General features: G+C 46.7%; 1 protein-coding gene across 4 annotated transcripts in view; it reads right to left on the bottom strand.

Moving 5' to 3' along the window:
• PIAS1 (protein inhibitor of activated STAT 1) overlaps positions 1 to 26,766 on the bottom strand; it is a 170,145-nt gene that overhangs the window by 21,369 nt on the left and 122,010 nt on the right. For all 4 annotated transcript variants that reach the window (XM_001516057.5, XM_029064897.2, XM_029064896.1 and 1 more), the window contains 6 exons: positions 18,549 to 18,633; positions 18,113 to 18,160; positions 11,667 to 11,757; positions 10,626 to 10,760; positions 6,072 to 6,177; positions 533 to 606 (listed from right to left, as the gene is read on the bottom strand). In XM_001516057.5, the coding sequence (XP_001516107.3) occupies positions 533 to 606; positions 6,072 to 6,177; positions 10,626 to 10,760; positions 11,667 to 11,757; positions 18,113 to 18,160; positions 18,549 to 18,633 (539 nt within the window). The remainder of the gene's footprint in view (positions 1 to 532; positions 607 to 6,071; positions 6,178 to 10,625; positions 10,761 to 11,666; positions 11,758 to 18,112; positions 18,161 to 18,548; positions 18,634 to 26,766) is intronic.

Here is a 26,766-nt window from a genome sequence, read left to right as displayed (position 1 = left end):
AGTCATCAATAACAGAACACATGATATTCAAACTGTTTAATTCATTTCCTGTGAAATTTTAAACTATAGAAAACTGAAAAGTTTGGACTAATGCTTCCGATTTGATCATTCTGTTAGACACGGTTCAGTATAGAGATCAGAAAACCTCACCTACTCTCTTGCTTGGGATACGGTCTTATTTCCAGATTTTTCAAGTAAACTTTTCAGCTAATCTGATCAAGAAACAAGCTATTTTATATCCACAAACCCAAGATTCTCAGCTTTTAAACCCCCAAAATGGATTTCTGAATGTACTTTTTACTGTTAGAATTAAGATCTTTCCTTAGGGTATACTTCCCTGCATCAAAAACGTATAAACCTTGAAGATGTAAAGATTTTTGTCTTTCTTCTTTAACGAGTCACATCCAGGATGGGCATATGTCCAAGAGATTTAAGACAAGTTCTCAAGTGATGGGGAAGTGGGCCGTTGACATACTCATCTTGGAAATGGGGGAGGAAAAACTCATGCAATTGCCCGGTTTCTAATACTTACTGGACAGAGGAGCGAAACCCTTAGACTGGTCGTGGCTATTTCACTGTCTGGATCCGCTGTCAACTTCTCTTTAACTGTCATTCGATGAGGAAAGGCAAACAGAAAAACATTATGGGTTTATCGCTCATTCATCACCATTATGGCACAAAAATACTGTAGATACCTTAAAATAATTTCTTTAAAGATTTCCAATAGGCACAGCGAAAAGGGAAACCACAGCTCGAGAGTCTGCATTTCCTGCCGGAGACAGCCAACACTGGTGCGTGTAGTCTGACTGCGCGTCCTAGGAGGCCACCAATTTCTCCCCCCGGGGAACCAAAAACTGCAATGCAGCAGCATGAAAGGAGAATTTCCGAAGTAGGAAGCAGGTCCCTTTTTCATCCAGAATCCAAGGCCCTAAGTTGGTTTTCATTTTTTGTCGTCGTCGTTACCGAGACGGAATATTTCACCTTGGTTAACCTAACGTCTATTTACAAAACAGCACAAAGACAGTTACAAATCCACTCGGATGCTAATGAGTGATAGCACACTCTGTGGAAGACTTTTAAAAGAGATTCAGATGTCTTTTATATATAATGCACAGAAGAAAGTGGCCTGTGTCTTCCTCTCCCCTCTATTTTTTTTCTAAAAAAAGGAATCAGAAAATGGCTGTAGACTGATGGTATACTGACTACTCTGATGGAATCCTCCCCCCGACACGTGAAGGGCAGCAATAGCAGAGGGGACCAAGGGTCACGTACCGAAGAGGGAGCGGACTCCAATCATAATTCGGCCAAGAAGGTCGGATTGGAAAAAATTCCTTTCACTGGCATGGTGAACAGGTGTTCGGGGCGGCGGTGGGGGGCTAGGGGAGGGAGATGTGAGGGGGTGGGGAGAGGAAGTGTGGCAGCAGGCAGCAGCCGGAGCAGCTGCAAAAATACTAAATGATAGAGCATAGGTACGCTGGCCCCTCGGCATGTGAAGAAGAGCCACGTGTGGCTCGCAGACTTCAGTTCGGCCACCCGTAAGCTATTCGTCTAGAGACTCCCCGCTCGGAAACCCAGCCCGGGAGCCGAACCACATCACTGCACGACGCTTTAGCGGCGGGGGTTTAAGGCCCAGGACCTCTCTCTAATAATAACTGTGGTGTTTGTTAAGCGCTTACCGTGCGTGGGTGGATACAAGCAAATCGGGTTGGACACAGTCCCCGTTCAAAGGGGGCTCATGGTCTCATTCCCCCTTTTATAGATAAGGTAACTGAGGCACGGAGAGGCGAAGTGTCTCGCCCAAGGTCACACAACGGACAAGTGGCGGAGCTGGGTTTGGAACCCCCAACTTTCTGACTCCCAGGCCCGTGCTCTATTGACTATGCCACGCCGCTTCTAACGCTCTGAAGTTCAAACACGAGTTCGAGCCCTGGGAAAGGTACCTGCCGCCCCTACTTCAACACCCACTGCGGCTCTCGGGGCCCTCAGCGTCCCTAGATGTCAGGTTGCCTCCCCAGGATCCCACGCATCCCCCAGGAACCTCCTTCCCGGCGGGACAGACCGAGGAAAGCAAACACAGTCTGGTGCCACCTCCCCTTCACCTCAGGAAGACTGAGATGGATGCCACTGATGCCGTCATTGGGGTCGGGTTGTGACTGTGGGCTCCGAGCCACGAGGAGCCTGAAATTCCGTATCTCCTGCCCCGGTGCCCTGCCACGCTCTGTTTTGGTCTTTCTGCGGTCTTAGTTCATCTCGCTTCCTGGATCCCTTACCAGTCTCTCTCCCAATTTTTTATTTTTACATGTTTAGTACAGCACGCTGCACGCAGTAAGTGTTTAAAACATACTGTTAACCAACAAAACTACTACAGCATGGCTTAGTGGAAACAGCCCGGGCGTGGAAGTCAGAGGACGTGGGTTCTAATAATAATAATGTTGGTATTTGTTAAGCGCTTACTACGTGCAGAGCACTGTTCTAAGCGCTGGGGGAGATACAGGGTAATCAGGTTGTCCCACGTGGGGCTCACAGCCTTCATCCCCATTTGACAGATGAGGGAACTGAGGCCCAGAGAAGTGAAGTGACTTGCCCACGGTCACACAGCTGACAAGTGGCAGAGCCGGGATTAGAACCCATGACCTCTGACTCCCAAGCCCGGGCTCTTTCCACTGAGCCATGCTGCTTCTCCTCGGCCACTTGTCAGCTGTGTGACTTTGGGCAGGCCCCTTAACTTCTCTGTGCCTCAGTTACCTCATCTGTAAAATGGGGATTAAGACCGCGAGCCCCACGTGGGATAACCTGATAACCCTGTAACTATCCCAGCGCTTAGAACAGTGCTTGGCACATAGTAAGCGCTCAACAAATACCATCATCATTATCATTATTATTATTACTGCTATGATATATTGGCACCAGAACCGCCTTCCTAACCATGCTGCTTACCTTGGAGGCGTAAAAATATTAAGGCCAAAAAGGAAGAGAAAGAAAGGCAATCTAAGGGAATCTGGTGGTTGAGATTTGAAAATCATAAAATACAATAATCCAGATATTTCCGTTATTGCTCCCACAGCAACAGTAAATTCTACCAAACTACGGTGCGGGCAGCGCACTAGTGTACATGTGGGTGGATGCAACACTCAGAAGTTGATCAAAATATTACATATGAGCAGAAGGGACAGAGTTATGCCTGCTGTGGGAACAATAACGGAATCTGTGATTTGCCTGTTTAAATTTCTACAACAGTACTGCAGTAACAAATATCCTTATTTGCTCAATTATCGATTTTAGAGCATATATACATTTTAAATCCCAATAACGGGCGTTTGGATGGAAATGACTTACTCGCAAAGGAATGCGGGGTGGTAAAATACGTTTTTAGAGTATTAAATACCGTTAATGAGGGCAAAACTATTTCCATTGTTGTAACCTTCTTTTTTTTGGTCAAATTAGGCAGCAAGAGTGGAGATCACTTTTAATGCAGTTCTCTGGTGGAAGGAGTTCTAGGGTGGAAAGGATCCAGATAAATCCAAGGTAATGGGGCAGTAAAGGCTTCATTAGCTTACAATCAGTGCGGGCTTTAATCACAATCACCATGGAATTCCCTAGATCTTCCCCCAGATCTTCCCCCAGCTCTATGTGTCTTAACCTTATTGATTTACATTTGGATATATCCAGTCCTCACCAATCTATGGGTCATGCTACCCTTCTGGCTCACAATATACGAGCGAAAACAGCAACCCCAGCACACCCTCAAATATATATCCACCCATCAATGGTATTCATTGAGCGCTTCCTGCGTGAAAAGCACTGCACTAAGCATCTGGGAGAGTCCAAAACAGCAGAGTTGTATTCACGTTCCCTGCCCACAAGGTGCTCCATCTCACAGTGTTCTAAAAATGAAAAGGGATCTCCTTGCACTTGGTTTATAAGATGGATGATAAGAGTTGTTAGAGCAACACTTGAGTAGCAGCGTGACCCAGTAGATAGATTACGGGCCTGGGAGTCAGAAGGACTTTGCTACTCGTCTGCTGTGTGACTTTGGGCAAGTCACTTCACTTCTCTGGGCCTCGGTTTCCTCATATGTAAAACTGGGACTAAGAATGTGAGCCCCATGTGGGGCATGACTGTGTCCAACCTGATTAGCTTGTATTTACTCCAGTGCTTAGAACGGTGCGTGGCACATAGTAAGTGCTTAACAAATATCATTAAAGAACCATTCCCTTCCCCACCCCCCCACCACACCCCTCCCCAAAACAAACAAAAAAAGATATTTTACTCCTCTGATGGGGCTGACACTAAAAGTAGGCTGTTAATCCCAATGGATGGGGCCTTGCTACCACTGCTGAAAGGAGCAGCAAACAACTGGAAGAATTTGCAAAGGGTGAGTGCGATTATTAACGTCACACCTGTACTTACATTGTGTTTTTTATGGGGTGTTCTCGGAACGTTTTTGAGGGAATGACTTTACCACTAGAAACAAAGGTCCAGTAAAGAGAGAAATCTACCATCAAAGAGGCAGTGCTGAAAATGAGCCAAGAAGTCAGCACGTTTGGCTTTCAGGACCCAGTTTAGCCACCAAATTAGAATCCTTCCTTTACGGATGAAGGACAACCAGTAGAAATATCGGGGGGGGGGGGGGGGGTGTGTGTCCCATCAGCATGCTAAACTACTTAACTACAATTCTTCCCTCTGGATATTCTGATTTTCTTTTGGCACTGCCTTCCATCACGATCTTCAAAATTTCAGATGCCATACTGCTACTTCAAGCCCAATACGTCAAAATGGAATGCTCTCCTCTTTCATCTTGACTTTAAACTCATTATGAGCAGTGAATGGATCTGCTAATACCACTGTATTGTACTCTCCCAGGCGCTCAGTACCGTGCTCTGCACATAGTAAGCACTCAATAAATACCAGTGATTGACTGATTCCCTGTGGGTTCTTTCCTTTCAGCTCTTACTCAAAGCCTTACATTTAGATTAGGCTCGTCGGATCCCATTTCCATGAATACTTCTTTTTAAATACGATAGCTCCAGAAAACGCACTCTTGAAACCCAGTGGAATTTAACCTTTGAATTCACAGCCCAGCACCCCAAAGCTACAGATACAGCATGGCCTAGTGGAAAGTGCAAGGGCCTCGGAGACAGATGCCCTGAGTTTTAATCCTGGCTCCTCCACTTACCTGCTGTGTGACCTCGGGCAAATCACAATCCCTTCTCTATATCTCACTTCCCTCACCTGCATAATGGGGATTCAATACGGTTTTCCCTTTGACACAGACTGTAAGCCCCATGTGGGACCTGATTATCTTCTATCTACCCCAGCGCTTAGTACAGTCCTGACACATACTAAGCCCTTAAGGAATACCATAATTATTATTCTTCGGAAGAATGGAAATCATTCTCATTGGCTGATTTACCAGGAACAGGGTCTTAGGCAAGCATACTCCCATCATTTAATGCACACTGGTTTTCAACACTGGGAATATTAGGAGCCGGCAGGTAATTATTTCACATTAACTCTTTGATACCTCAGACGGCATGAAATACCCAATTTCCAATTCTGTAAAATGGAGATATTTCTTGTGTCTCCCCCATTAGTCTCTAAGTTCTTGGTGTAGTCACATCTCTTTCATCTTCTGTGTTGTTCCAAGCACTTAGTACAGTGCTCTGCACGCAGCGCTTTCTTCTGGCCTCAAAGAGCCATTCAGATGATCTTCATTTTTATTTTCAGAATTCTAGTAGCACTCATTTAGTCTATGACACAATTTGATATTTGGGTTCTGGCTCTAATGTGCAATGCTCCCTTCAGGTACTTAACAACAGTGGAGAGGATATAAAATGGCAAAGAAGCAAAAGCACCTCAAAAACAAAGCGTTTCTAAGGCTTCGGAGGACATTTTCATAAAATTAAGAACAACGCCAAGTCGAAAATTCTTTGAGTGGTCAACTTGAGGCTTAGTGCAGTTTTCCACACACAGTAAGCCCTTCAAATACCCCCAGATGGTTGAACATTCTACAGTGACAAAATACGTTCCCTGGATGCAGATCTCACTCAGACATAAAGCGGCATACGTACTTAAAGCTCTAGAATGATCGGGATTCCTTATTCCTTTTGCCCGTAACCTCTGAAGGAGAACTGTGGAGGACAACTGTTTTACAAGATAGACCGCCATGGAATAGTTCTGAAAAATAAGCATCAAGATTGGAAATCAGATGAATCAGGCCTAAATATCTGTGTTAGAGGCGTACATAAACAGTGCATATTAACACACCCACACACCCCTCCCCCCCCCCCCCTTAATTCTTTAGCCAGCTTCCAGTATGGGATGCCCAAAATTTCACAAGATACCAACTGAACCCGAGGCTTAACCACTGGATTGCACCTGTCTGAAACAATCCCCCAGTGAGGTCAAATGAAAACCCTGACTAGTGACTTGTGACTTGAGGTGGAAGAATCACCACCGACAAGAATGACTAGGTAGCAGACGTTGCTGGAAAAGTAATTAAAATTCCAGTTGGCTCCGGCTGTTTTTTCCTAACTCTTCTCCCTTCGACCAGACAGATCTCCGATCGTTGGGGAACAGGCCTCTGAGCAGTATAACCATTGGGGAGTTCAGGTGACAAGGGAATTTTCGGGAACGATCTGAAAGGTGCCGGCTGGCATACTGGCGTGGAAATACCCATTACCAGCACGGGGGGAATAAACAGATAGGACTCAGAGGAAGGAACAAAGAAAGCAGTCAAGCAACAAGCCTAGGCAGAGTGGAGGGAGTTTGATTGGGTAATAGGAGGTAGAGACAGCACAGCCATAGAAAAGGGTAGGACGGGATTCTGAAAGGAGAAGTTTGAATTTGGTGCTGGATGCGTGGGAAGAGATCCATAGAGGACGATGATTGCGTGCACAATAAGGCCAACGTTGCTTTCCAATGTATAATCGATTTTGAAAAGCAGGATTTTGCTCAGACTCGTCTATGGGAGGCAAATTTGTCATTTCCAAATTCATCGACAGTATATCCTGATTCGCAGGAAAAACTGCTGCACAGAACATAGCATGTTCTTTAAAGAAGAGTCAAAACACAGGCAAACAATAGTGGAATTCATAATTCATGAAGCAACGGAAACCAAGTGGCTTTTAAATTTTCTACGGTTTCGGAGAGCCCAACCTAAAAATCCAATATGCTACAACAGCTCTTCTTTCGGCATTAAGCAAGCCTCTTCATCTTTATCACTTGTTTGTTTAATGCTTCAATTACGATAGATGTTTAAAAAATGCTAATTAACACTGTGAAATTATTTACTGACAGCTTGACTCTACGGAGCTAGAAACCTGCCTAAGGCAACTTCTTCGTAAATCTTTAGAAACAGATAGAGTGGAAACCACAACTACAAGTTTGGTGCAAAGGTATGTTCTCTCCTGTTGAGACACGCAGCCCGACAGAACGGAAGAAGGTAGGAGGAAAGAAAAAAAAAAGTCTAATATTTTAAAATGTCATTTGTATCCATAACCGGGAACTAATTTTTACAGTCATTAACAGAAATCCAACCACAAAAAATCTGTGCTATTGCTTGCTGGAGAGATGGGGAGAGGAATGTTTTGGGCTCATTTATCTCTCTTTCTCCCCGACGAGTTCGAAATGCCTCATCCAGAGGTACGGTGCAGGGGTGGCCGAGCCTCACGAACCCAAGAGCCACAAAGCAAAAAACACGACGTGGCCGAGAGCAGCGGATTAAAAAATATTCCTTACCCAGAATGTCGGGTGGACATTATGGAGGGAGGAGCGGGGGGCTGGATGAAGGGGAGATACAGTGGACAGCAAAGGCGGCCGACGAGAGACGACTGGGGCAGGAGCTGGGGGCGGGGGGGAGGCGAGGCAGAGGGAGTACCAGGTAGTCAGATTTACTGAGCGCTTACTGTGTGCAGAGCTCAGGAGAGCTCAACTGCATATATTTTCATTACCCTATTTATTTTGTTCAGGAAATGTACATCGCCTCGATTCTATTTAGTTGCCATTGTTTTTACGAGATGTTCTTCCCCTCGACATTATTTATCGCCATCGTTCTCGTCTGTCCGTCTCCCCCGATCAGACCGTAAGCCCGTCAAACGGCAGGGACCGTCTCTATCTGTTGCCGACTTGTTCATTCCAAGCGCTTAGTACAGTGCTCTGCACATAGTAAGCGCTCAATAAATACTATTGAATGAATGAATGAGAGGACAATACAACAATAAACAGGCACGTACCCTGACCGCAACAAGCCGACAGTGTAGAGGGGGAGACGAACGTGAACAGAAATCAATAAATCCTGGCCCCGTGTGGATAGAGGGATGTTCCCAACAGTGAAGGGCAGAGCCTAAAAGGGCCGGAGCCGCAGCACATGGCAGTCATGGGGAACAAGAGCAGAGCCGGACGAGCCGCTCAGCGAGCGGAAAAGGGCAAGCCCGGCTACGTGGTGGCTCACGAGCCACGGTTTGGCCACTCTCGGCTTCTCACCGCCCATTAGGGACTTCACGTTGGCTTTCAAGCCTGCGGAATTCTGAGGTCCCCTTGGGAAGTCGGTATCTTCAAGAGAGACGGTTTTAGTTGGGACATCGTCTCCTCTCTCCTCCTCCTCTGTCCCTAGCCGTGCGGGATTTTCTGGTCTCGCTTTCATGTTTGAAAAAGCATTTTCACACCATTCCCGGGTGCCATCACAAAGACAGCAGACTTTACCAGTCAAGAAAATACTAAGAGTTTGATGGATGGCAGTTCTAAAAGCAAATTCAGAACAAGAAATGACAACCATAATGATCCAAAGATCAAGACGCAAATGAAAAGACTTGTACTGTTGATTGTTCAGGAGCTCATTTTCTTTGACTAGGACAGGCTGCTGAATGTTCTGGAAGCAATATCGCTGTTTAAATTATGGCAGGCTATCCTAAAATGTGGTCATTATAATCCACTTTGATTCAACAGAAAGAGTTGGGGATATAAAACAGTTATATTATTTGTACATAGATTTTTCCATCACTGCAGTTGAACAAGCGGAGATCTTGTTCAAGGAGTATGCATCTTATTTTAAGTAGTCTCTGGCTTCCAAGAGAGAAAAAAAAAGAAAAACCTAAGATAACGACACTTCTTTCGTAACCGTATATTCCATGTTCTTCTCTTCTGCCATGAATAGAAATTCAGGAAAAAAGTTAAGCGTTCTCTTCTAACAGTAACCAAAAATTACACCCTCCACTACAAATTTGGTATTCAATTTCAAAGCTAAGGAAATTTACATTTGAAAATCAGTCAGACCTTTCCAAATCTCTTCATAAGGAAGCTATTTCAAACTGGTTAAGTGAACGCAGGGCTGAAACCCCCGATAGTGAAAATCCAAGGAGTGGGTTAACAATAAAAAAAAAATGGGATCAACTTCCTGAGTGTCTCAAGCCATCACTTAAGGGCCCAAGTTTCTCCCCTTGCCAGGACTCTTCCGGGGTAGGTACAGGTGAGAGAGCTGAAGTCAGAGTGGCCCGCGGGTGTCGATCTGGTCCAGGGATGGCAAGGTGGGCAGGTATCGCTGACTGCTTCTCTGCAGGCAGGGAAGTGGTTAAGAGCAGAAACGCGACAATCCTTCAAAAAGCTGCTCGAGACCACTGGACCTATCTAGATCCAGCTTAAGGAAGCATCATCTAATGTTTAGAGCATGGACCTGGGAGCCAGAAGGACCTGGGTTCAAATCTCAGCTCCGTCACTTGCCTGCTGTGTGACCTTGGACACATCACTCCACTTCTCTGGGTCTCAGTTCCCTCATCTCTCAAGTAGGGATTAAGGCTTTGAGCCCCATGAGGGACACAGACCACGTCCACCCTGACTAGCTTGAATCTACTCCAGCACCTGGTACAGTGTCTGGACCATAGTAAGTGCTTAACAAATACCATTAAAAACAAAAAACAAACTAAAAAAAAAGGTCAGGATCTAGGCTGGAATGCCAGTGGAGTGTGCCCAGACCATGGAGGTCAGCTCACACACCATTCCTACAGCTTGGATTTATCAAAGGGGTCCTGCCGGCCGCCATTCCCACCACACAGCTCCCAGGAAATCTGCAACTCCAAATTCCAATTCCTGCAGCAGGATAACGTGGACTTCCCCGCCCTCAGTTTGAAAAGCAGTGAGGCCTAATCTTTAAAGCCAGAAGGACCTGGGATCTAATCCCAGCCACCCCGCCACTTGCCTGCTGTAGGACCTTGGGCAAGTCACTTCCCTTCCTCTGTGCCTTAATTACCTCATCTGTAAAATGGGGATGAAGAATGAGAACCCTGTGGGGGACTATGTCCAACTTGATCAGCTCGTATCTACCTCAGTGCTTAGTAAAGTGCCTGGCACATAGGAAGCGCTTAATACTGGGGAAAAAAAAAAGTACTAACCCTAAACCAAAACTCAATCCTAAAACACACGCCATCCAGTCTAGATTTGTCTAGATATTGCAGTTACTTGCAAAGAAGACATGGGCTGAAATTAAAAACACAAGGCAGAAAATTTCAGCAGGGTACCCATTTTGCTTTGTCTTACTAACAAGCTACGGTGCTGCTTTTTTTTATAAGATGAACGCTTCCTGAACCCTTCCTGATACTCCTCCAAGCAAAAAAGAACAAAAAGCTACTTACTCTTCCGATTTCCGCAGTCCACGAGACCACGATGGTGTTCGGTACTGTCGTGGAGAGCCGGACGAGCGAGGTGATATTGATGGGTCGGCTGGGTCGCTTTGGTTCCACACCATTTTTGGTAGGTGGAAGGTAGCCCTGAGAACAAAATAATGCATTTATATCCGTTCTAGTCCTCAAATAGTCTCATTTTTCTTCCTCCAACAGCCCCAACATTTTTATCCCTCTAGACTGTAAGCTCTTTGTGGGCAGGGAATGTGCCTGTTATATTGCACTCTCCCAAGCGCTTAATACAGTGCTCTGGACACAGTAACGGCTCAATAAATACATCCACTGACCGATTAAGCGCTTAATACAGTGCTCTGCATGCAGGAAGCGCTCGATCAAGACGAGTGGCTGATTTAAAGGTACAAATATTCTCATTAAGGCTCAAAATTGCGAGCGCTAACCAGAAATAAAAACGGTCGGCTCTCGTGCTTTAAATCTCTCTGCTTAGTCAAAGCTTATTTCTCATCCTGCTCTCGGACCGCAAGACTCCTCGTACAATCTAGTCTTCTAACTACGTCTATAGGTTTGCTGAGGCAAGTCTAGGAGAAGACAATAAAGTTAATAATCACTCAGAGACATCGGGAAGGATTACGTACAAGAATAAGTACAAACAATTAAGAACCCGGCTCACAAATATAAGCTTAAGGATCAAGGGATCTTTTCTCCACTTCATCAGCACTAACCCTTTCTTCCCTGCCTTTCCACACCAAAGAGCTGAAACAATAGCGTGAGGCTTCTTGCTATGTCTTTTCTTTCCCTCTGACTGCTGTATTATTCTACAGAGCATCAAGTTCCCTAATCTGTACCCTTATCTTCAGACCCTTCCCTGCAACAGTACATACCTTATATTTCGGAATAACATCTGTACAATTGGGTCACGCGCTCCATTTTTTCAAGATAGAAAAATATAATAAAAATCAACACTTGGCCACGATACCATGCGGTTTCACTGAAATAACGTCAGGCTGCCCATTCAAAGAGCTCTTCGGAACTTACTGGAAGGCTGCAAGGTTTCCCGTTAACTTTCACACAAAGATTGGGCGGGAAGTGATCTTCTTGTGGACAACTGGTTTCTGATAAACAAAACCTAAAAAAGTTACACAGATTTATCAGCTTTCATTCTTAAAATCCGATCCTGATTTATTCACAGCTGAGTATTTATTCCACACTTGATTTGGCTGATGAATAACTGTTAATATCATTACACCCGATTCGCCTCCAAGGTAAGGGTAACGTATTGATTTAGATTAACGTCTGTGTCCCCCCAGACTGTAAGATCATTGTGGGCAGAGACGGTGTGTGTTTATTGTTATGCTGTCCTCTCCCAAGCGCTTAGTACAGTGCTCTGCACACAGTAAGCCCTCAATAAACACAACTGACTGATTGACAAGGGTTGCTTTCTTGCAGAACGTTACATTGAGGACAGTAGATGCTAGATTATTTACCGCAAATCCAACGCCACACCAGGGCACATCAGAGCACATCGCACCATGCTGCACCCAGACGGGCAGCACATTATCGGGAGACACAGCTCCCTCAATTCAGCCGTGGCGGCCTAACCAAAAGGTGGAGTGAAAATGTGTTATGGCAGAACACATTTTCTGTTTCGGATCTCTCCCGAGAACTGCATTTTTGCTATTATTCTACCCTATTTTGGATTTGGGTTCAACTGGCCAGGTTGCGGTAGAGGGAAGGTTATCACAATTGGGCAAGTTTTTTAATCCAAATTTTGGCTGGCACAGTTCACTGAGCTCCTGAAGAGCCTGCTGTAAATGATCCAGCGGCAAGAGCCTCGAGGTTCCGCCGAATTATTCCCGAAAACCGTTTGTGACTACACTGTAATGCTTTCATTTTTACCCCTCTCAACGGGCCAAGGAACTGGACCTGGAAGGGCAAGGAGGAATGGGGACTGTGTCTGATTATTGTTATACTGTCCTCTCCAAAGCGCTCAGTACAGTACTTTGCACACAGTAAGCCCTCAACAAATACGATTCAGTGAATGAATCAATCAGCATTCCGGTTTAGGGGGCATGAGAGAACTTTGAAAGCCAAGGATCTTGGATGGAATAGTGTGATCGGTGTTTTCATTACAGCAACAGAAATGAAGATTAAAGAGACGACCCCTTAAGAGAACACCACGGCTTACGCAACTGTCCATCTACCCCGCTATACAGGTAGCGTATTTAAACGGAAGCACTAGGGCTCTTCCTAAGACTCATAAAACTAACCCGAACAATTCCATCTACACCTGGAGTCGATGACCAATACACCTGGTCTGTGTTATCCTCACTGGGCTGAAACTTCAGGTGTCTGCAGCACGGTATCAGGAGGGAAGCGAGAAGGAAGAAGTTCTAGTCTCTTAGGAACCAAGGGAGAGGCACAGCTTGGGCTTCTCTGGGTCAGGATCCTGTCCAGCAGGGAGGCTTCTCAAATTTTACTAGGATGAGCAGAGGGAACCCACTCTTGGGAATGTCCCGGCAGCCATGGGGATCGCTTATCGTGCAGGTGCAATTCTGCCTTTTCCTTTTCTTCTTTAATGGCATTTGTTAACAATAATAATAATAATTGTGATTTTTGTTAAGGGCTTCCTATGTGCCAAGGACTGTACTAAGCACTGGGGTAGTTAATAATAATAATAATAATGTTGGTATTTGTTACGCGCTTACTATGTGCCGAGCACTGTTCTAAGCGCCGGGGTAGACACAAGGGAATCAGGTTGTCCCACGTGGGGCTCACAGTCTTAATCCCCATTTTACAGATGAGGTAACTGAGGCACCGAGAAGTGAAGTGACTTGCCCACAGTCACACAGCTGACAAGTGGCGGAGCCGGGATTCGAACCCATGACCTCTGACTCCAAAGCCCGTGCTCTTTCCACTTCCAAGCTAATCAGGTTGGACACAGTCCATGTCCCACAAGGGGCTCATGTGTCTTAATCCCCATTTTCCAGATGAGGTGCAGAGAAGTTAAGTGACTTGCCCCAGGTCACACGGCAGACAAGTGGCGGAGCCGGGATCAGAACCCAGGTCCTTCTGACTCCGAGGCCCGGCTCTATCCGCTAGGTCATGCTGCTTCTCTTTTCCCTTCTGGAAGTTATTCAGGACCCACTTGGGATCCACACCCCTGGGGCTTCAAGGTGAAGAGCCAGAGCAGGGCTCGGGGGTCGGAAAGACGGTCAACCGATCAATGGATTGACCAACTCAGGAGCCGAGTTCTTTCCCGTTGTGGTCCTATCCTCTCTCGGGACCTCCCAGAAGAGGGTGGATTTCTCCTGACTCTCCCTTACCTCTGTTGTACTGCACTCTTGCCCAAGCGCTTAGTTCAGTGCTCTGCACACAGTAAGTGCTTAATAAATACCATTAACTGATGGATTGATTGACTCTGGGACTCAATAAAGGTTTGAAGACACAAAGGGATGTGGAGTAAAAGCGAGCCCGAATAGGGCTGTAGAACAACGCCTAAAGGAGTCTCTGGAATAGTGAAGGGCGTTGCATATTAAAACAAGAAGCAGAACCAGAGCTCAGGGTAGCCATATATTCATAATACATCTCCTTAGATGTTTGATCTTGTGGGCCAGAAACCCATTAAGACATCCATTTCTAAACCTGGCACGTAACCCTCTTTGGGGGAAATAAACTACACCTGGGCATTTGATTCGACAGCGAGTAGAGGTTACAGTGCCTGCGCCACGGAAAAAAAAAGTTGGCCCCTACCATCTTCTACAACCCATCCTTTAATCTGAGGTCACCAACAGGGAGACCTATGGCTTCCCTCTCCTCCTAAAGGTGGGACTGGTCCCACTCTCAAGTGCTAATAGGGCATTTGGTGGGCAATTTTTTACCTTTTAAAAGAAAACAGGGCCTGTCAGTTCTGCCGCCAGAGCACGCATTTTGAATAGGATGCGAACGAAGGTGGAGTTATGGAACACTCTCCTGCTGCCTTGTTTGGAGGAGACGGTGGAGGGCCCGTGGGAGAAGCGGCAAGTGCCACAATGCGAATTTCCCTCCACACAGGGTTCGCTGGGAACCCAAGTCCCTCGACAGAGGAGAACTGACTGTACCGTCCCTTACGCTCTGTGGCGTTCCTTGCATTAGAAAACTAATCTATCCGAACATGGGCACTCTCCATCATCCCCTGAAGAGATTTTTCTGAAAAACAAACCTGGAAATGGATCCTAGAACTCTCAAGCACATGTGATTCCCTTTATCCCAAGGAAGGCGGTATCAGATTACCGGATCCCCTCCGTTTGCTGCAACACAAGATGTGCCGTTCTTTGCCTGGGCAGTCAGTTGCTTATGAAATTCCTCATAAGGGAGTTGAATCCCTTGAAGTCTATATGCCACTTCCAGAAAAAGACCGCCTCCCCTTAATTGGGATGATAGCCAACTCTGAAACTTCTCCCAATCCTGAACATAAGCATTGTTTTTACGAGATGTTCTTCCCCTTGACTCTATTTATTGCCATCGTTCTCGTCCGTCCGTCTCCCCCGATCAGACCGTAAGCCCGTCAAACGGCAGGGACCGTCTCTATCTGTTGCCGACTTGTTCATCCCAAGCGCTTAGTACAGTGCTCTGCACATAGTAAGCGCTCAATAAATACTATTGAATGGATAAGGGGTGGCGGAGGAAACTTACAGGGGTATGAACACAAGGAGATCACACCCAAAGACTTTAGGATAGCCTGTAAACACAGCCGTCTTTAAACATGTGCAAGAAGCCTGGTTCTGAGAGGGGAACAAACTCCTTTGAGAAATCATTCCTTTGTTAAAGTGACAATTACACTTTATTACATTTATTACGGGAAGCAGCGTGGCTCAGTGGAAAGAGCCTGGGCTTCGGAGTCAGAGGTCATGGGTTCGACTCCCGGCTCTGCCACTTGTCAGCTGTGTGACCGTGGGCAAGTCACTTCACTTCACTGGGCCTCCGTTACCTCATCTGTAAAATGGGGATTAACTGTGAGCCTCACATGGGTCAACCTGATTACCCTGGATCTACCCCAGCGCTTAGAACAGCGCTCTGCACATAGTAAGCGCTTAACAAATACCAACATTATTATTATTTTTTTAAAACCGACGAATTGATTCTCCGCCAAAAAGCCCAAAACCTACAACGGAGTTTTCCTGACAGACTGCTACCTTTAAATCTGGACATCAAAAGCAGAATGAGTTTAAATCCTCCAATTTTATCAGCTTCCGAGGAGCCATTCAAGATTTCTTCTATAGCTAGCATCCATCCCTCCTCCCCAAACTAGGAGAGGACTCGACAGGTAGTTCTTTAAAAAAATTTCAATTTATTGAAAACGGCATCGATGTCCCATACGGGGGCTAGCTCTTGGGGAGCCAAACCACTGAACCAGAAAACAGATAATAGGATTACATCTAGGGGTGGAGGATTTCAGCACTTTAGTTTATTTAGGCAACGCAACGGCCTGCCACTGTGGTAGGGTGAAGTCTCTTAGGGTAATTTGATCCTCAAAGTACAAGAGGTTTTTTTGGCAGGGCTTTGCGGGGAGGAAATCCCGGGGTGGCCATTAGTTGAGCAGTTCCGTTGGGCAAGTCGCAAGGTACGGAGTTGGAGCGAGCCGTCCGCCTTAGCGCTTAGCCCGGTGCTCCGCACGCAGCAAGCGCTCAATAAACACGATTCAATGAGTGACTGAATGAATGCCTTTGGAGTTCTGGAGGACCGGGGGATGAACGGGGTCAGGAGGAGAAACGTCTCTTTCTTCAGACAAGGGAGTCTGAAAGGTTCCCCAACAGTATAATGAGGAGATAGATGATGAGGATTTGTGGTGCTTTCGTCTTGGAAAATGTCCCAATTAGCTTTGCTCCTGTTTCCCCTCCCCTCTGCCCCGACCTTCGAAATAAAGGTTCAGGAACTCTGATTCAGCCGGGTCAGTGGGTGGGGTTTTTGGAAGAAGGGGTTTTCACCACATAGGGATAGTTCCCAAATACCAATCTCCTGAGGCTCGGTGGGGTAGGCTGGGGGACGGATACCCTGACCAGAAAGTCTGGGAATTGTTGACTACTTGACTGGATCCTGGCCACGCAAGTGGGAGCAAGTGAGCTAAATTCTCTCTCAAAGCTTTGCTCCCTGACCTTAGTTGGAGGTGGCAAGGGGCTTTTAGAAGAAAAGCAAAAACAAAACTAAAAAATTTAAAAAAAACCCCTATCTCCATTTCTCTTTCACTAGTCCGGGTGTTCGGCTCTCCCGCTGTGACTATTAATATTTATCGATCACCCACCGGGTATTTTTCATCAGTCCCTCTGCTCCTCCTCAGAACAAAGCCCTGGGTTTTGCAATTAAATATCAGGTGGTGTTTCCACCGAGGTGCCCGGAACAGGACTCGACTAGTTCTCCCACTGAATATATACATCAGACCAAATACCTTCACTTGATTAAACAGGAGGGGAGAAGCTGAAAGAGATCCAACCAGGAATGATAAGCAGATCGTTACAATTCCTGGAATAACTCTTCTCCAATTGGAGAACCTTTTCTTCCCTCCGGCACACCTTTACATCAGGGATCTCATTCTGTCTTCTCAAAATCGCCATGAATTAGGGGCGGGGAGGGGAGACAAATATTCTTGTCCCGGTTTCACAGATGGGGAAACCACAGCTGAGAAAGATGACTCGCTCAAGGCTATCGGCCAAGTCGCTGGGAGAGCCTTTCTCTAGACTCACTGCTTCCAACAGACTGTCATCCTACTTGCTTTTGGAGAAAGGGACTTTTCTGCTGGGACGATGAAGCCCTGTAATCCCTACCCAGTATTTCTACCTTCTGAAAGCATTTTTCGCTATTAATATTTAAGGAATGCATTTGCTGAAGCTTTTCAATCATCTTCTTGGGCAGCTCGGTACGGTTGATTGCCAAATTGAAATCGGACACTTGAATAGCTAGGGCAAAGTCTGCCTTAGAGCTAAATGGCCAGAGCTGCAACTAGGAAAATTGTTCACTCCATCAGAAAAAGAATGTAAAAATTGGGAAAAATCGGAGGTTAGGAAGGTGTCCATAATTCCGTTTCTGGCCACGTAATTGCTAACCACTTACGTTAATAGTAGAGGAAGATCAACTTTATGAAAAGTGACGAAATATTCCAGGCTTAAACACTGCGTACTTTAACACTGTACATTCCCAAGCACTCAGTACAGTCCTCTGCACCCGTTAAGTGCTCAATAAATATCACTGATTAACAATTTGCAGAAAGAGCCCGGATTTGAGAGTCAGAGGTCACGGGTTCTAATTTCAGCTCCGCCACTTGTCAGCTGTGTGACTTTGGGCCAGTCACTTAACTTCTCTGTGCCTCAGTTACTTCATCTTTAAAATGGGGATTAAGACCGTGAGCCCCACATGGGACTTCCCCAGCGCTTAGAAAAGTGCTTGGCACATAGCAAGCGCTTAACGAAGACCGTCATGATCATTCTTATTATTATTCGGTAAAACTGTACCTTAGCTGGACCTGTACTGTGAAGTCACACTTGGTCCCAGAAATGTCCCTAGAAGAGAAAGGACAAAAGAAAAAAGAAAAAAAAAAGAGAAACAGTAAAATTTGGGGCGCAAGTACAAGCTAAAAATCAATGCTGCGACAGGAAGAGCTTTATGTACTAAAATAATCAACATAGGACTGCTTTGACAGTCACGGCTGCTCCACAATGATATTTTTAGTTAGGCTAAGAATACTTGAAACTCAACCAGTACACATTTAGTTTTAATCCCATCTTAGACGCCATACTGAGTTCCAACTGCCAATCTTGAAAGTTGTATTTGAAGATGGGCAGGGAATGTGTCTGTTTATTGTTGTACTGTCCTCTCCCAAGCGCTCGGCACAGTGCTCTGCACACAGTAAGCACTGAATAAATACGATCGAGTGAAAGACACACTTACATGGAGCTACTGATCTGCTGGACTTGCTGGGGTGTCAATGCAAAGGCAAAACAGGTTTCTCGAAAACGCTGGCTGTTGTCTGAAGCTAAAGAGAAAAGGCGGCATTAATTTTCACATTCACGGTCAAAGACATCAGCAGGGGAGATTTGAGAAAAACAAAGCACAACAAGGGAGCCACCTGCCCTAAACTGACGGGATTTCCAAGTAAACCACGGTTTCGTAGAAGCAGGCGATGAAAAAAATGAAATTGAGAAATTGATGCCACAGCTGGAACGCATCAAGGGAAAGAATGTTTCTATTAGTTTTAAAAAAACACTAGATTCTTAGAAGACAACACCCAAGTGTTGAGTACAGAAAAGATCCTATCAAAAGGAGCACTGATAAAGGAATGAAAATCATGATGTAAGGTGTGTATGGTGCCACTGAAGTGTGGAAACATCACTAGCATCTATTGAAAAGGAAAGAATCTGAACAAAGGTAAATCTTCCTAAGGCTGCATGAGTGTGATTGAGAATTACCACAACAAAATCAACACAAACACACACACTTCTTTGAGATCTGCAACGCGGGAACATCTGGGCTTCACTGACAACTTTCAGGAAACTCAGCATTCTCTTCTCCTACTATGCTCTGACATCAAATCACTGTTATACCAGAGAAACCCAGGAAAACAATCTCACTTCATATGACAATCAACCAATGGTATTTCTTGAGCGTCGACTGGGTGCAGAACACTGTACTAAGCCCTGGGAAGAGTACGATACAACGGGGTTGGTGGACACATTCCCAGCCTAGAAGCAGCAGGGCCTAGCGGATAGATCCCGGGCCTGGGAGTCAGAAGGACTTGGGTTCTAATCCCTGATCCACCCCTTGTCTGCTGGGTGACCTTGGGAAAGTCACTTCACTTCTCTGGGCCTCAGTTTCCTCATCTGTCAAGTGGGGATTAAGACTGGGACCTCCATGTGCAGAGCACTGTTCTAAGCGCTGGGGGAGTTACAAGGTAATCAGGTCGTCGCACATGAGGCTCACAGTCTTCACCCCCATTTTACAGATGAGAGAACTGAGGCACAGAGACGTGAAGTGACTTGTCCACAGTCACACAGCTGACAAGTGGCAGAACTGGGATTTGAACCCATGACCTCTGACTCCCAAGCCTGGGCTCTTGCCCCTGAGCCACGCTGCTTCCCCTATATAACATACCTTCCCTCTCCCTCTGCCCGGAATTTGGAATCCGGTACCTTTTATTATCTCAAAAATCATTCAGGAGAACCTGAAGGACTTCAAGGCCTTTTAATTTTTTAATTAAGGTTTGATTTTGTTTATTTCAGTCGAAGCCATTAAAAGAAGAGAAGGCCAGGGAAGCATTTTAGTTCTGAACTGACTTCACTCGATGGTGCCTCGTACTTGGGACACTGCTGTTTTTTGCGCATCCTATCGTAAAGGGCTATCAGGAAGCATATGAAAGACAAAACGGACGGAAATTAGGAAAGCCAGAATAGATCCATTAGTTTTCTTTCCCTCTTGCCCATCCCCCAGCCTCCCTTCTTTTTATGGTGTTTGGTAAGCACTTACTATGCATCTAACACTGTTCTAAGTGCCGGGGGAGATACGAGCGAGCGAATTATGTTGCCCACGGTCCCTGTCCCGCATGCGGTTCACGGTCTAAGTAGGAGGGAGAAGAGGAGAACTGAGGCCCAGAGAAGCGCAGCGACTAACCCGAAGTCACATAACAAGCAATAGGCAGAGCCAGGATTAGAACCCAGGTTCTCTGCCTTCCAGGCCCATGCTCTTTCCACTAGGCCATGCAGCAACACAGTGGTCCCTTGCAACTCCTGATGATACGTTTGTAAAGCGCTTCCTATGTGGCAAGCCCTTTTGTAAGTGGTAAATAATAATAATAATAATAATGTTGGTATTTGTTAAGCGCTTACTATGTGCAGAGCACTGTTCTAAGCGCTGGGGTAGACACAAGGGAATCAGGTTGTCCCACGTGGGGCTCACGGTCTTCATCCCCATTTTACAGATGAGGGAACTGAGGCACAGAGAAGTTAAGTGACTCCAAAGCCCGTGCTCTTTCCACTGAGCCACGCTGCTTCTCTAATAATAATGTTGGTATTTGTTAAGCGCTTACTACGTGCAGAGCCCTGTTCTAAGCGCTGGGGTAGACACAGGGGAATCAGGTTGTCCCACGTGGGGCTCACGGTCTTCATCCCCATTTTACAGATGAGGTGACTGAGGCACAGACAAGTGAAGTGACTTGCCTACAGTCACACAGCTGACAAGTGGCAGAGCTGGGATTCGAACCTAATCAAGTCGAGCACAGTCCCTGTCCCACATGAGGTCCACAGTCTTAGTCCCCGTTTTACAGATGAGGGACCTGAAGGCCAGAGAAGTGAAGTGACCTGCCCAAGGTCATACTGCAGAAAAGTGGTGGAGTCGGAATTAGAACCCAGGTCTCCCTGACTCCCAGGCCGGGGCTCCAGCTACAAGGGGAGGTACTTCCCCTCCAATGCCCACCAGGTCTTCCCGGCAAGGGGCCTTGTCCCATTGCATCCACTGAGCCAGGACTGCCTCCTCTGTGGACACCACCCTGGGGGCAAGTAGCAGTCTTGAGGGGTGGGCGAGGGGGTGGAAGTAGGATGAGGGCAGAGGTGTTGGGGGATGGGAGCCCCTGTCCCACCCACCCACCCGGGGGGAGCCCACAGGCTTTGTGGGGGGGGGGGGGGAAGCATCCCACGGCCACTCCGCATCTACAGCTCCCATGGGGAAACGATCCGCTCTACCTATAGATTTTTTTTTTTTAAAAAAAGGAAATTCAGTTTCTTTGGGGCTACAGCTCTGACCGAGAAATTATCTGTTATACTTACTGAACAACAAAAAAAGTAAATGAAGTATCTTTTCCATTTTAAAAGTTTTCGCTTTGGTTTGTATTAAAGGGCAACTTCAAGATCCACGTAGGCACCTTTCTCTCTTTTACGCGAAAATTTAGGTTTCCTAAGTGCCAGACAAGCTGCCGTATCCTGTCACTTTCTAGTACTGAAATACTCTGCATGGCTCCTATCCTGAGGGGGGTGGGAAGGGAAGCTGGAGAGAGAAAACAAAATACATTATGAAACAGAACTTTTTACTTCCAGGCATCTTTTTATACCCGAGATGCCTTGAAATAACCTTTTCGGAATTCCCGGGTTCCTAGTAAAACATTTGGGTGTTCTCAATAGCAGAATAGCCCCTTACAGCTGTTAATTCCGCTACATGAATGCCACATACCACAGGCTAAGTTCAGAAGACAGAATATTATTACAGCTGTTTAATATACATGGAAAAACGAATGTAAAGGAATTTATTTTTTTTTTTTTTTAACCAACCGTAAAAATTACAAGCCATTTGTTTTTCAGTCAAAAATCTCTCTGGAAATAAACCTTTAGGCTTCAGTGAAATTCTGTAAAGTTTCATCGGCAACATTACAAAATTCACTAAGGTCTGTTGAGCGAAAAAGACTAGGCCTTGCCTTCATTTTTCCTTTCCTCTTTTCTCCTGACATTTCTTCCTATGTGGCTTCACTTCTACTTGTATCTTTCAGAGAAAAACAACAACGTTACAAGTGACTCAGTGTTATCGGTGACTCACGATCTATTGTGTCAAAAGGAGCACCACTGGAGCATTCCTTCTTCTTCTTCAAAAAAAACCAGCCCTCAGACACACCCAGGGTGGTTACGATAATAATGAAGATAATCATTGTGGTATCGAAGTGTGAACTCCATGCCAAGCACTGTACTAAGCACTGGAGTAGATACAAGTCAATCAGATCCCACATGGGGCTCACAGTCTAAGTAGGGGGGGAGAACAGGGATAGAATCCCCACTGTGCAGATGAGGGAACTGAGGCCCAACGAAGTGAAGCGATTTTGTCCGAGGTCACACAACAGGTAAGTGTCAGAGCCAGAATTAGAACCCAGCTCCTCTGACTCCCGGGCCCGGGCTCTTTCCACTACGCCACACCGCTTCCCACACGACCACGATCGTGTCCTCAGTCACCACCCTCCATTTCTCCGCCACCACCATCACCAGGAAATACCTATCCCAAGATATCAATATCAGAAAGACAACTCGATCGAATAATAATAATAATGTTGGTATTTGTTAAGCGCTTACTATGTGCCGAGCAATATCCTAAGCGCGGGGGGAGATACGGGGTAATCAGGATGTCTCACGTGAGGCTCACGGTTAATCCCTATTTTACAGATGAGGTAACTGAGGCGCAGAGGAAGTGAAGTGACTTGCCCACGGTCACACAGCTGACAAGTGGCAGAGCCGGGGTTCGGACCCATGACCTCTGACTCCCAAGCCCGGGCTCTTTCCGCTGAGCCACGCTGCTTAAAGGAGAACCAGTAAGCCAGACTAATAACTGGGGCAAGAAAGGCATGCTGAGGATTCAAAACTACTTTTCTTTCCTGACACTTCCCAATCGGTCTCAACCTTCAACCAACCAGCCAGAGGAATCTACTGAGCACATACTATATGCACAGCACTGTACTGAGCGCTTGGGTCGGTACAAAACAACAGAGTTGGCAGATACGTTCCCTGCCCACGATGAGCTTACAGTTTACAGCCTATAATGCATAATTTAAAGATACGTACGTCGGGTGCTTTCCTCTCGGGGTCGCAACTGGGGAGCTTCCAGTACTCTTCCAGTTGCGACTAACGGAGGGAGAGTCACGCAGAGGCCTATCCATTCCATTCCTAGTCTGGGCAATGGTTAGTTAGTGGAAGGCAATCTGTTAGAGGTCAAAGCTCACCTGTGCTGGGCAGCAGTGGCACAGGAGAGAGTTGAGGGCGGCGACTCGGGTTTACTGCGCGGAAGGAGGCGATGGTAAACGCTATCCGTATCTTCACCAAGAAAACTCTACGGATACGCTACCAGAACGACTGCGGACGGAGATGGGGCATTCTGGAAGAGATGCGCCTACGGGTCGGACGCGACTTGACAGCATAAGACAAGAATATCGGAGCCGAGCGATCTGGTGTGACCTGGGCAGGATTTTGTCTAGAATCATCTACCGGGCCTAAGAACAGAATGCCGAGAACAATTCTCAAGACCTGACTACAAAAAGTATCTTTCTGAGGCTGAGACTGAGACGATCTGGTGAAGGACCAGAAGACCGAAGGGCCATTAAGTGGCTGCCATCAAACCAAGAAAACAGTAAGAATGAATGGCTTCCTCTCTCCAGGAGATCCACGGCCTCTTTAGGCTTGGCGAGAGGATTCATGCTGGTGAGGCAGGGGATATTTAGAATAATAATAATGTTGCTATCTGTTAAGCGCTTACTATGTGCCAAGCACTGTTCTAAGCGCTGCGGTAGACACAGGGGAATCAGGTCGTCCCACGTGGGGCTCACAGTCTTAATCCCCATTTTACAGATGAGGTAACTGAGGCACCGAGAAGTTAAGTGACTTGCCCAAAGTCACACAGCTGACAAATGGCCGAGCCGGGATGCGGAACCACGACCTCTGACTCCGAAGCCCGTGCTCTTTCCACTGAGCCACGCTGCTTCTCTAATAATAATAATCCTTGGCTCCCTTGCTGTTACACTCGTCCCCTACATAATCTTGCAAGTTCCAAAGCCCAAAGCACTTTCCAGATAGAATCTGAGATGTCGTTAACGGCACGCTACTGGGGTCAGATCTGGCGGGTATTTGTATTTTAAAAAGAGAAAAGAAAAAGGCGCGGGCAGGGCCAAACCCTAAACGTACAGAACGTCTGCGCCTTGAATATGATGCCACCGACAATTTGATTTGGTGTGAGTAGATGGGGTTGAAATGATTAAGGACGGACCAGTACTTCCTGCAACGTTTCCAGCAGAAATCGCCATCTGCATGTCTTCCTTCTGCAGGGCGTGTTGCTATCTGAGACTCTGCCTGCCTCCTCTGCTTACAAGTCAGCCACCCCATTTTTCAATGCTGTGCTCTAGTACGGTCTGCTGCTGTTGCTTCCCAAGATTCCACAGCTACGCTGACCACCGAACGCCAACGAGAAGCAGCTCTCCCGACCAATGGATAAAGCGCGTGCCTGGGAGTCAGAGGACCTGGGTTCTTAGCCTGGCTCTGCCACTGATCTGCCGTGTGACCTGAGGTAAGTCGCTTCTCTCCTCCGAGCCTCAGAAGCTGCATCGGTAAAATGTGGATTAAGACTGTGAGCCCTTATGCGGGACAGGGACTGTGTTCAACCTGAATATCACTGTGCTTAGCACAGGGCCGAACACACAGTACGTGCTTAACAAATACCATCTTAAAAAAAAAAAAAAAAGAGGCCAAAAGGTCTTTTCTTCTCAGCTCACACCTCAAAATATCCTTTGGTTTGTGACTGCAGCTGCTCTTTGAAATATGGATCGCTTCAGTTTCATGACACTTTTGGCTGTGGTTTGCAACATGCCAAACTGGTATGTCTGATCTACCGTATTGTGGAAAACGGCAGTGGCCTAATAATAATAATAATAATAATAATATCGGTATTTGTTAAGCGCTTACTACGTGCAGAGCACCGTTCTAAGCGCTGGGGGAGATACAGGGTCATCGGGTCGTCCCACGTGAGGCTCACAGTTAATCCCCATTTTCCAGATGAGGTAACTGAGGCCCAGAGAAGTGAAGTGACTTGCCCGCAGTCGCACAGCTGACAAGTGGCAGAGCCGGGAGTCGAACCCATGACCTCTGACTCCGAAGCCCGGGCTCTTTCCACTGAGCCAAGCTGCGTAGTGGATAGACCACAGGCCTGGGAGCCAGAAGGTCATGGGCTCTAATCTTGGCTCCGCCATTTATCTGTGTGACCTTGGGCAAGTCACTTCATTTCTCTAGGCCTCAGTGACCTCATCTGCAAAATGGATATTGGGACTGTGAGCCCCACGTGGGACAGGGACTGTGTCCAGCCCGATTTACTTGTAGCCAACCAGCGCTTAGTAAAAATTTGTTAAGTGCTTACTACGTGCCAGGCACTGTATTATGCCCTGGGATAGACACAAGCTAATCGGGTAGGACACACGGGGCTCACGGTCTTCGTCCCTATTTTCCAGATGAGGGAACCGAGGTCCAGGGAAGTGAAATGACTTGCCCAAGGTCACCCAGCAGACAAGCGACACAGCTGGGATTAGAACCCAGGTCCTTCTGTCTCCTAGGCCCGTGCTCTATCCGCTAGGCCACCCACAGACTGAGGAGATCCTTAGGGTGATTCTTTCGGTCGCCCCGCTGCGGCCCTCCATCGAGCAGCTGCTTGGGTAGCCAGTCGGCTTCCGTTCTCCGGGTGAAAGCCTGGAATTCGGTCCACCTGCCGTCATTTAAGCAACGCGGCCACAGCCCGATGGCAAACGAAGCGGACAAAGGCCCCGACAGCTGCTGCTGGCGGTGCCGGTCTAGCGGATAGAGCGTGGGGGCCTGGGGGTCAAAAGGATTCCCTATTAGGTGACCTTGGGCAGGTCCCTTCACTTCTCTCTGCCTCAGTTACAGCATCTGTAAAATGGGGATTAAGACGGTAAACCCAATGTGGGACAGGGACTGAGTCCAATCCAACTACCTTGTTTCTACCCCAGCGCTTAGAATATTTCCCGGTACAGAGTAAGCACTTAACGAATACCATAATAACTATTGTATTATTATCACTAGGCGGCTCTGAACCCTGGAGACCTGGTACCTGGATAGCAGAATCATTTAGCAGTGGCTGGGGCATCTGAACAATCTTCTTTACAGCCACCCGTTCTCCCGTGGGAAAAGCAGCATGGCCTAGTGGCAGGAGCCCGGGCTTGAGAGTCGGAGGACGTGGGTTCTAATCCCAGCTCTGCCACTTGCCTACTTGGTGACTTGAGCATGTCATTTCACTTCTCTGGGCCTCAGTTCCCTCATCTGTAAAATAGGGATTACGACAGTCAGTCCCATGTGGGACAGGGTGTGTCCAATCTGATTACCTTGTACCTACCTCAGTGCTTAGAACAGCGCTTGGTACTGAGTAAATGCTTAACAAATACCATTATTATTATCAGTAGTAATAACGATAAAAAAAGGATTGGGCAAAGTGCCCAAATGCTGCCTGCCTCATACCAAAAAGGGGCTCACCAAAAGAAAACCTACGGAGAGTATTTTCTTTGTTTCTCACAGGCCAATGGAAAACTAATTTGCACCAAGAAAATATCCTTCATTTCACAGACTATGAGGATACTGAGACGTCAGCTTTACGG

Source organism: Ornithorhynchus anatinus, chromosome 5 (assembly GCF_004115215.2).
Source record: "Ornithorhynchus anatinus isolate Pmale09 chromosome 5, mOrnAna1.pri.v4, whole genome shotgun sequence".
Lineage (NCBI taxonomy): Eukaryota > Metazoa > Chordata > Mammalia > Monotremata > Ornithorhynchidae > Ornithorhynchus > Ornithorhynchus anatinus.
Note: the sequence above shows the minus strand (reverse complement) of the source record. Positions and strands in the feature narration are given on the sequence as shown.